Raw genomic sequence first — 11205 nt, forward strand, 5'->3', positions numbered from 1 at the left:
AAATTAGTATGATCCAAATCCGCGGTACAGACTTTCAGGCTAACGCGTTAACCTTTAGCATTGCATTAAAGGAAGTAGGTTTGAATCGAAGGGCTTAGAAGTTCATCCAGTTGAGAAGCGAAACGTGAAATGGTTTGATTTATTTGATGTTTACAGACATGAAAATGGAACATTGTACAGTTTCCAATGTCACAATGTTGGACACAATCGCTAATATGTATGTACCATGTAAAATGGAAGTGCTAAGTGGCTACTGGACACACATTTACCAAGCTGAATCAAAAAAATATTTCAGTCTGTTCAGAATTCTTTCAGAAAACAGGCTCTTTTTAAGTTATCCCAGCCTCAGTAATGGAGATTGTGACACAACTCCATGTCTTTCTCCCATGTACGTCATGAAAACGGAAGACTATGGAGTGCTAGCTGTTTGATCATTTTGCGAGATTGAGAAACGGTGATGGTTGTGTCCATTTAAATCTTCCATAACTGGCTCTTCATTTCTAATTCTATACCAAATTCCCAAATCTCGGAGCAACCCTTACGCCATGTTTCACGTTTCCTATCTGGAAGTTCTCATGGTTGTCCTCCGTCGCTGAGGAGATCCTCTAACGGTGTTCCATAAAAATACTAAAAACTAAAGATTGTGTTTTGATGTCTGATGGTATAAAAGTTCATCAGAGGGCACATGAACAAACATATTGAATTACTCGAGTTTAAACTCTTCTCATCTAACCAGGAGGGTTTTTTTTTTTTTTTTTTTTTAAATGTCCAAATACAAGTATAAATACAGTCGCAACAAACACAAAACATTTTCAACTCGGAGTGCAGACCTCAGATCAGATTTCGTGACTAAGATAATTATGAACATATGAGGAATCTGATTTTTCGCATCAGTTTCCTGAGTACAAGCCTTTACAAACCAATCTCCATGCAATCGTTGCTTCTCATAACTTTTCTAACAAATTGGCACAGAAATCCTACAGTCTCTCGTCCAATCACAACTGGATTTAAGGCCAAATGTGAGTGTTAGGAGAGTATTAGCAGCAATGTTTTTGTTTTTTTGTTGTTTTTTTTATCATCAGTCAAAACTCAAAGTTTCTCAGACAATCTGAACTAGTCTGGCTCCTCAGAAGTGCTCAGGTGGTATGACTCGTGCTCTATTCCTACCATTTACATGCAATTATGGAGGATTTTTATGTTGTAAGAAATACCAAGACTGAGAAAATGTTTTTCATAATTTTGCTTGTTTTCCCCCCTCTGTATGGTCTGGATGATGTTCAGGCAACACTTCCCCCAAACATGCTAGATGATACAAGCTCCAGTAGCTGAAATTCTATTTTGTTACTGTTCAAAGTTCATGGTTAGCCACTAAGATTTTGGGATAAATTGTCACACAGATATTGGCACTCCTTTCCGATCCAATCCAGATCGGAGGACTGGATCCAGAACCAGAACAGTCCATCAAAGAGTCTCCCAAGACCGAGTAGTCTCCTGCTGCAAAGGCATCATCTTCCTATTTAGGAGTGGCTGTTTTTTTGGGTGTGCTTTGTTTCTTGTTTTGCCATAAGTGGCCTGGAATAGTGAAGGCGTCCACACTCATGCTCACGGTGCGAGACGGCAGCGCGCTGAACTGCTTCCTGTCTGAGTTGTACTTGTAAATGGCCTCCACTGAAGAGCAGGGAATTGCTCTTGGACCGACGCCACACAGCCTCTGCATCTCATCCGACTGGACATCCAGTGTGTAGACGGCACGGAACTGACAGTTGGAGTCACGGAGGAGGATGAGGAAGTGGTTGGCCGAGCTTTTCTCCATTTCCTAGGAAACGCAAGTGGGGGATGTCGGGATAAAGAAGACAGGGATGAGATAAGATGTCAAAGCTTGAGATGTAATTATCACATAAAACACTGCACTGGTTTAATTGAACAATACGGCTTTCACACTCATTATTCAGCAGCCTTTAAAATAGCAATTGATCCAACACATCCTATTATTTTTTATTGTTTATTTGTTTATATCAAGTTCCACTTGTTACTTGTGTGCACAACTTAACGAAATCGAAGTGTGTGAAGGATGTAGGAGATTTTATCACACTTTGAATGAACTATTTTGATTTGTCTAATCTAATCCAAATTTGATTTGCATTATCACGCAAGAAAAGTTTCATTAAAGGTCAGAATCGCACATAACCGTTAAAGGCCACGCCTCCACCCACAGTCGGATCATCAGTGGTCGTGCATTGGTGAGTATGGTATGAGTTTGGTGCGAGTTTATCTATGGAAATGCATGCTAACGTGGAAGAATCTGATCTGTGTGATGGACTGAAGGTCCTGTACCTCCACAATCTTATTCTTCTGACTCTCGTTGACCTTTCCTGCGAGGCAGCAGCGTGAGAGAGCATTGTGGATGATGAACTTGTTGGACTTGAAACTTGGCTCCTTGAACAATTTGGGTCCTGAATATGCAGAAACAATTGAAATACAAAACAGTTGTGTTTAGTGAAGTGTAACGCAGACATTTATCATTTATATCTGTTGAAATAACAGTGATGTAAGTGGCTCAGGGGTTCTGAGCAAACGATCTTCAAAGCTCCTGATCTTCAACATGGTGATTTGAACTGGAAGTCACTGTGGAAAAAAAGTGCCTGGAAAATGAATAAATTCCTAAAGTCCTCATGTTTAGATGCTATTCGTTCTTCCATGTTCCTCTGGAAAAAATATGAAATCTCTCCTGATTTCATATTGGCCACAGAAAGATTTTGGATAAGGCCAGCCTGTGAAGCATGCTTTAGAACTAGATCTGATGAAAATCTCAACAAAAATAAAATAGCACAGCTAATTCTGGTCCTCACCAGTATATTCTGTGACCGACGCTGGAGAAGAAGCATTAGAGCCATTTTCCCAATCCTTCTCTCCATTCTGATTGGCCGGGCAGCCAGGTGACATCAATTTAGAGGCAGAGTCAGAGGTGCTGGGTGAAATAATAAAAAAAAGACAGACAGTTTGAAAGAGATAGACAGTGAAGGAGGGAGTGTATACCTCCGAGGAAGAGGACAAGCCTGGTACCTGGTGAGTTTGTGTGGGGGCAGGGGGCCATTGGGCTGGACAAGTTTCGGTTGTGCTGCTACCGAGCAAAAACAAAACAGAACAGGAGAACATTAAATATGTCAGTTTAAAGGTAGCAGTGGGGTTCTTTAGGGTTCTTTGGATGAATGCAGCTTTCAAAGAGGTTTCTAAACCTCTCAAATATGTAGAACCCTTAATTGTTCCCCCAGAACCATTAGAGTGCTAGATTAGCTCTTAAAGAACCATGGATGGCTACACACTCAACAGTAGCAACCTGTGTTTACGCTGATTCTGGAACCTGTGTGTGTGTGTACCTTTTTTCTCCTTGCGCGGTGAGTGTGCGTGTTGTTTCTTGTTGCTGCGCTGTGCTGGTTTCTGCTTCAGCACTCTCTCCAGGTCAGTCATTATCTTCAGCTGATGCCTTCGCTCGTACTCCGCCTTTGTGAACCCGCCACGCCTTTGTGGTGTCCCAGGGGGCGTGGCCTGAGGTGTCCTCGGGGCATGTGCAGTCTGGGGTGGCAGGGGAGGGCCGTATGTGGTGGGCAGAGACTGGGAAAGGAGTGGAATCACAGAGGGGAGGAGACTGTCTGTAGAAGAAAGATGACTGCAGGACAAAAAGGAGAGGTTTAGAGAGTGTGTAGTATTTAGAATGTGTGTGTGTGTGTGTGTGTGTGTGTGTGTGTGTGTGTGTGTGTGTGTCACCTTGGGTTCTCCTGCTCTTGTCTCTCTCTCCGTCTCTTCAGCTCGTCTGCACGCCTCTGCTGTCGCTCTAGCAGCAACGCTCTCTTCAGTGCCATCTCCTCCTCTGACAGACCCTCCTCCTACACACACACACACACACACACACACACACACACACACACACTAAATTCTAAATCTAACATTTCCTCATTTCACATAATTTTTCTATTTTTGCTTTCTTTCTTTGAAAATTTAAACTTTCTTTTATTCCTTCTAATACTTGTTTTTTTTCATTATTTTATTTATTTCTGTCTTTTTTATCTTCTCTCTAGAATCCTAGTTTCCTCTTTCTTTCTTTCTTTCTTTCATTCTTTCTTTCCTTCTTTCTTTCCTTCTTTCTACCTTAAAGTAGAAGCTGAGCCCTGCTTTGCTCTCGGTCTCCGTGTGGTCACTCATGGAGTCAGAGGAGAAGATGTCGAGCTGCTCCTGATCTGTCTCTCCCTCCTCTGGCCTCTGAGAGGTGCTGATGAGCACGTCACTGAGAAATGAGCACTCAGAGGGTGCTCCAGAGCTACTGCCACCACAGACACTCACAGCACACTCCACTGTAGCGTGAGAGATAAAAGTCTACTGAGTGAGCTTGCATTACCAGAATAACATTTTTCTAAATACACAATGCTATAATCACAGGTGTTGATATTTACCAGCAGGGGGCGGTGCAGGGTCAGTGGGCTCCAGTTCCAGGTTGAACAGTGGAGTGTGCTCATCGCTGGACCCGGACTCAGACTCTGCACTTTCTTGGGCTGATGGCGGTTGGAGTTGAGTTTCATGCTCCTGGGGTGTACGTGGACCTCCGATTCTAAGGCAGGAGTTGGTCTGCACCTGACATTGACTGGGAGAAACACGGCGAAGGTGGGGTAGCGTGTCGACGTTCTGGGGAGGTGAGAGGACACGTGTGAGGGGCTGGAAATTGAGGTCACAAGGGCGGCTGGAGTGGTGTCGTTTGGGGCTCTTAGGAGGGGGGGAATTGTTATAAAGTCTACGAGTGGATGTTTTGGATGTTTTGGGTGATTTAAGGTCACTTTGACGTGATGGTGACCCTGAGGGTGAAGGGTCACGGGTGGATTCACGTGAAAGACGAGGGGGTGTGGCTGAGATTTTTGGACTTGCTGGTATGACCCATGCTTTGCTTGGAGATGGGGTTGTTTTTGATGGCGTGGTTTTGGATGATGATGGTGCAGATGTTTTCTTTCCCATCAGCTTCTGCTGCTGTTCTGTGAGACGCTGCATGTCCTTCTGTAATGCCTGTAAGGCAGAGGTTAACTTCGACACTGCCTCATTGTATTCGCCCAGTGGAGGCTCTTTCTCTGGAATCTTCTTCGGCTCCAGTGAGAATGTCACCTGCTTCTCCAGTTTGGGCGGTGCTTGGACATCTTGAACGCCAACCTTCTCTTCCATTTCCTCTTTTTTCTTGTCTTTCTCCTTCTCCTCTTCCTTCTGCAGTGCTTCCTCCATTCGAGTCAACCTCTCATCTAGACTAAGTGAATCCGCCTCCTCTTTGACTCCATTTCCTCCTTCCCCTTGTTCCCGTTGCAGTTGGAGAAAGGCGCTCTTGCCGAGTCTCTGTCTGTGCTTGGTAAAGATGGCCTCAATCCGTCTCTTCTGTGCTTCAATGGCTTTACGTTTTTCCTCCAACTGTGCCCCTAGCTCCTGTGCCTCTGCTGTGCCAGCAGGGCTCATCATCCCTGGGCTTGAAGGTTCCTCTGATCCCAGAACCCTGGATGTCCCTGGGGACTCCGGAAGCCTTTTCCTGCGCTCAGCAAAACTTGTCATTTGGCCTCCTCTCGGTCCATTGGTAGGTGTTCCGGGGTCTTCTGATGTGTCAGAATCTCTAGAACAACCTGTTGGCCTTCTGCCACTAATTCCTTCCCCAGCAATTGGTCTGTACATCATCCCAGAATGGCATGGGGCAGAGCTGCTCAGTCTGGTCTTTTCCTTGTCAGGGGAGTGGAGGAAAAAACCTGCTGGTGCTCCCTCTGGACGCTGCCGTGGTTCATTCTGCACCTTGTGAATGACTTGCAGTCCCTCCTCAATGGCGGGCAACTCCCCCAGCGGAGCCTGACCAATCAGCTTACTCAGATCCTCAGGAGGAGTGTACAAAGCAGGGTTTGTTGCCATGGTGAGGCTGTCAGTGCTAGCTGAGCGGAACAGAGGATTGCCCATGACGACATCCACGTCACTGTCCAAAGGAAAAGGAATGCTAAAAGCCACAGCAGAGAGAGGACGACTAATAAAAAGAGATTGAGATAAAGAGAAGGATAGAATGACAAATTTGTCCTCTCACAGTAATGTATAATCTCAACACAATCAAACCAGATAAGCATCTTTTCTGTGCATATTTTACACCAAAAAGAAGTGGCATACCTGATCTGTTTTGTACTCCATCCCCGGCCCTCTGAACGCATCACAAAGCAAATCAAAAACCAAGAATTATTCAAGCGTGCAGAGCCATATGGGCTACAAATCTCATTACCTTAATATGCAGCATGCTCTGCTATCTCACCTGTTCCTCCACCAGAAGATACAGGGGATGACAATGACAAGATGGGTTGCTTAAGCAGGAACGGTGATCCACTGCCACAAAGCAACAATTCCCAACATTCAAATGATGAAATATATAAAAGTCGTACCAGTACATACGTTGGCAGATGCAGTTCATTTTGAGTTACCTGTTGCCATTGATAGGGCTAGTGCAGTCATCTAAACCAGAGGCATCTAGAGAACAAAGGAAGTGCAGAAATTGGCTGTGTTTGAGTTAAGATTTGCCTTTTGGCCACAATTACATTGTCATCCTCTGACTACAAAGATTTAGCTTGTTTTATGTTCTCGGGTGGTACAACTGTCTAAGGTTTTATCCTTATAAGTCAAGAGATCCTGGGAGAGTGGTGGCTCTGTTGTTAAGGCTACCATCCACTTTTTGCCATGATTGGCCAATATTGGCCTAGGAAAGGTGTGGGACTTGATTTTTGACTTCATTGGTACATTTTATTTCCTTGTTTGATGGAAAGCCTGCAAATACCTTAGAACCTACTACATAAAAGTTTCAGGCCTAATGTAGGTACACTAACATTCAGGCCAGTGTTTCATCTTTGCGAATAATAACAGGAGCATGCATGTACCTGTCAGGTCCAGGGTGTGCACTGGCTTGATGATATCAGGTTTCTGCACTTCAAACACAGCCAGTAGTTCAGCCAGGAAGCACATAATATTTACCTGGGTGTCAAACATCATTTCAGTCATCAAGAAATAACTCCAAAAAAAAAAAAGCAACATGCGGGTCAGTTGTGTTAGAGTAGCGTTTTTCTTCCTTGCGTCTCACCCTTAATATGGGCGGGGCATACAGTAGGTCCTCCAACACTAGGGGGCAGCAGCCTTGCAGATGATCATTGCAAAACTCTCTGATCAACTGCAGATTATACAAGCTGTCTGCTACTGACATGGTGTCCTTCAAACAAACCTCTACAAAGGAAGATAACAAGCAAACACTGTATTTGAGGCACAAGTCTCTGAGTTTTAACAAGCTTTTAATGATGTCCTCTCATGACATATATAATGAGGACGCATTAAAAGTCATTTTTTATACTCAAGTGGTGTGAAAATGTGTGAAAATTATACAATACATTGGTATATATATATATATATATATATATATATATATATATATATATATATATATATACACAGAGAGAGAGAGAGAGAGAGAGAGATAAATACAGCTGATTGTGACTGATCTCTTACCCTCTAGGGGCAGAATCTGGGGGCAGTAGAAGTGTATGGTGGCAGCAATAGCACAGCCGTTGGACAGATCTTTCACTCCGGACACGACTGAAAAGGTGGGAGTCTGTTTAGACCGCACCTTGTCCTTTCTGTAGCGGATCTGGGTTTGAGATGGAAGAAAGAGAATTGGACAGAAATAATAATAATAATAAAAAAACAAGATATATTTGCATAAGGGGTTTATTGGGTGCTGAACCAGGCATCGCCTGAGTGAATCAGCTCAGTGTATCAACTCCAGTGAATCAGATTCATTTTCACTCTGTTTGAACCTGATTTACTGGGTCCTTTTAAAGAAGTGCTCATGCGAATGGGCCACTCATGTCTTTATTTCAGAATAGTGAGGTAATATCTAGGCTCAGTCCCAAAAGCTAGAATTTTATCCTTAGTAATATACTTACTAAAACAGAATTTTAAGAAACGTCACAAGCGTTTGAGTGTTTCTATCATGAGACGGTGCATATTACCCAGTCTGCATGTCAAGTGTGAGAGACGGCTGCTAATCACTGTAAGAACATATAGGAGCAGACAATATAAAGCTTTTTTTGGACGAAGAAAGTCATGTTCGTTTACATATGTGGTACTTGCATGTTTGGCACTAATAATAACTTCGGGTGCGGGTGGGAATGTTTGGAATTCCTTCAGGAAACCATGTCGAAAGGCAGTAACTCAAGATATAAACTCCCAGCAGTGTGTAAAATCAGTGTTAGTAATATCACTCTCATGTCCAATTCAAAAATCCATCAACTAAATGTCCAAGTCCCATCTTGAAGAGCAAAGTCCAAGTCAAATCTCAAAAAAGACAAATCTAATTTGTGAAAACTGTGAACGAGTCATGTTTAAGCCCATGTCTAGTCTGTTTACAAATGTAAATACATTCTCTGGAACATACCACTAGAGATCTGACGTGTTTAGCGTTTTATATGAGTCCTGTGTCGGTCATTTTCTTTTCTAGAGACTCGTGATGTGGCACCTACACACATCCTTTAATGGTTGTTGTTTAGAATTGAACTAGCTTTTGGGACACAGCCATGACTGACCACGTGAGTCAACTGGACCTGTTCAGAAGAATCGACTGTTCGGTAATGCAAGGGCAATTGGAATCGCTCCTATGATGGAGAGTTTGCATTAGTTTTAGCTTTAGCTACTGTAAATTGAAGCCATTTTCTTCTGACACACATACACACAAACATACATGTACTTTTAATACAGCAAGACATTAACACACTCATAGATTCACATCACATGTCAAAGCAAAACAACACAATCTCTGAAGCCAGCCTACAGGTTGTGTTTTTATCCTGTACACACACACACACACACACACACACACACACACACACACACACACACACACACACACACACACTAATACACACACACAGAGCACAGCAGCAAGACAGGGCCACAGGGCTGGCTACAGGGGTAAAAAGAAAGTGAAGGGGGATTTTATGTGTGCTGTGGAAATGCATTAATGTGAAGCACAAGCTCAGTCATGTTCAGTGGCCAAGCCATGAAAACTCAGGCAGTGGGAATGACAATGAGTGAGTCATAGAGATGGGCAATTCATAAACAAGTGATTCAATTTAAATGACTCCTTTAAGTGAATGGGGAAAATCGTAAACAAGTGATTCATTTTAAGTGACTCCTTTACGTGAATGGGGCAAATCATAAACAAGTGATTCAATTTAAATGACTCCTTTAAGTGAATGACGCAAATCACAAACAAGTGATTCATTTTAAATGACTCCTTTAAGTGAATGGGGCAAATCATAAACAAGTGATTTATTTTAAATGACTCCTTTAAGTGAATGGGACATATCATAAACCTGTGATTCATAAATGATTTCTTTAAGTGAATGGGGCAAATTGTAAACAAATGATTCATTTTAAATGACACCTTTAAGTGAATGGGACGTATCATAAACCTGTGATTCGTTATAAATCATTTCTTTAAGTGAGTGGGGTGAATCACAAACAAGTGACTCATTTTAACCAACTCATAGTTTAAGACTTAAACAACTTAAACGACGTATTGGCCCAATACGTCTGATTTGCAAGTGGGACACTAAAACAAGCACAATGAAGCACAGCCTGTTAGGTAATAATAATTACATAATAATTATTATAATACAATTTTAATACATGCAAACAATAACATCAGTGATTCAACATTTAAAGAGATTAATAACATCTTAATAACATATAGATTAATCTACACATATTTTCACATGACTTTTGGGTCATATACACGCTTTATCTGCTCAGTGTTTGTGTTAGTTCAGATTTATCGAATCACTAAATGATGCCCATCACTACTGTGAGTCAGTGACTGAGTGATCATGTAGAAAAATGTCTTAGAAAACAGAGCTTTAGTCTTTCACAATAAATCTACCTAAAAGAAAAATAGGAATTAAAAAAATTGAAGAAAATCAACTTAACTAAGATCACAGCTTTTCCCCACTGAAAGCTGTTAAATGATAAAGATAAATAAAGTAAAAGACTTTAAAATGGGAAGAAAACACAGACAAACTGAAATAATGAAGTAATCACACAACAAGACGAAAAAATGTGATTATGGAAACTTATTTGGACTGAAATACTAAATTATTAGAAGTGAGAGAGAGAGAGAGAGAGAGAGAGAGAGAGAGAGAGAGAGATGTAGGGTTTTCTATCCAATGAGGGACTGAGGCTGCCAATATAAAATAAGTAAACTATATGTATAAGTAGCTAATAATGATGGGAAATTATAATTAAGGAAAGAAAATGTTAAATAAACATTATAACAAACTATATATATATATATATATATATATATATATATATATATATATATATATATATATATATATATATATATATATATATATATATATGTGTGTGTGTGTGTGTGTATGTATATATGTACAGTCATGAAAAGTAAGTACACCCCATGGAAATTGTTGGCTTTTTGGACATATTCAGGCAAGTAAACATGTGATCATCTTTGAAACAGTGTCTATTAATAAAGTTGATATAGTTGAACAAAACAACAAGGACAATGTTCTTCAATCATTTATTCAACAGAAATTTCAATAGATGTGATATTCTTCTGTGGAAAAAGTAAGTACACCCTTGACCTCAGAAGCTAGTATTGTCCCCTTTAGCAGAAATAACTTCTTGTAGGTGTTCTGTATAATTGTCCACCAGGCTTGCTGGAATTTTTGACCTTTTGACCTTTTGACCTTTTGACCACTCTTCCATGCAATATTCTTTCAGGTGCAAGATGTTTGATGGTTTTCTGCATGCTCTGCCTGTTTCACATCCCCTAACAACATCTCAATGGGATTCAAATCCAGGCTTTGACTCGACCATTCCATAACCCTCTATTTCTTCTTTTTGAGCCGTTCCTTCATGGATTTGCTCGTGTGCTTAGGATCATTATCCTGTTGAAAGGTCCACTTTCAGTTCAACTTCAACCTTTGGACAGATGTCCTCACATTATCTTCAAGCACTCTTTGATGTGATGCAGAATTGATAGTCGAATTAATGAACGCAAGCTGTCCAGTCCCTGAGGCAGTGAAGCAACCCCAAACCATAACATTTCCACCACCGTGCTTCACAGTTGGTATGAGGTGTTTCTCCTGA

At 41.4% G+C, this 11205-nt stretch overlaps 1 protein-coding gene across 3 annotated transcripts in view; it reads right to left on the reverse strand.

Moving 5' to 3' along the window:
• Nucleotides 1-120: 120 nt before the first annotated feature.
• Nucleotides 121-11205, reverse strand: part of LOC108258730 (calmodulin-regulated spectrin-associated protein 3) — a 17920-nt gene continuing 6835 nt past the window's right edge. For 2 of the 3 annotated variants that reach the window (XM_017457576.3, XM_017457574.3), the window contains 14 exons: nt 7543-7681; nt 7124-7263; nt 6924-7017; nt 6474-6519; nt 6308-6378; nt 6169-6199; nt 4449-6031; nt 4147-4349; nt 3766-3884; nt 3378-3667; nt 3064-3121; nt 2850-2968; nt 2335-2453; nt 121-1816 (listed from right to left, as the gene is read on the reverse strand). In XM_017457576.3, the coding sequence (XP_017313065.1) occupies nt 1514-1816; nt 2335-2453; nt 2850-2968; nt 3064-3121; nt 3378-3667; nt 3766-3884; nt 4147-4349; nt 4449-6031; nt 6169-6199; nt 6308-6378; nt 6474-6519; nt 6924-7017; nt 7124-7263; nt 7543-7681 (3315 nt within the window). In that variant the 3' untranslated portion in view covers nt 121-1513. The remainder of the gene's footprint in view (nt 1817-2334; nt 2454-2849; nt 2969-3063; nt 3122-3377; nt 3668-3765; nt 3885-4146; nt 4350-4448; nt 6032-6168; nt 6200-6307; nt 6379-6473; nt 6520-6923; nt 7018-7123; nt 7264-7542; nt 7682-11205) is intronic. The other variant, XM_017457575.3, reaches the window with a different exon arrangement.

The sequence above is a fragment of the Ictalurus punctatus genome, chromosome 26, assembly GCF_001660625.3.
Source record: "Ictalurus punctatus breed USDA103 chromosome 26, Coco_2.0, whole genome shotgun sequence".
In the NCBI taxonomy this organism is placed as follows: domain Eukaryota; kingdom Metazoa; phylum Chordata; class Actinopteri; order Siluriformes; family Ictaluridae; genus Ictalurus; species Ictalurus punctatus.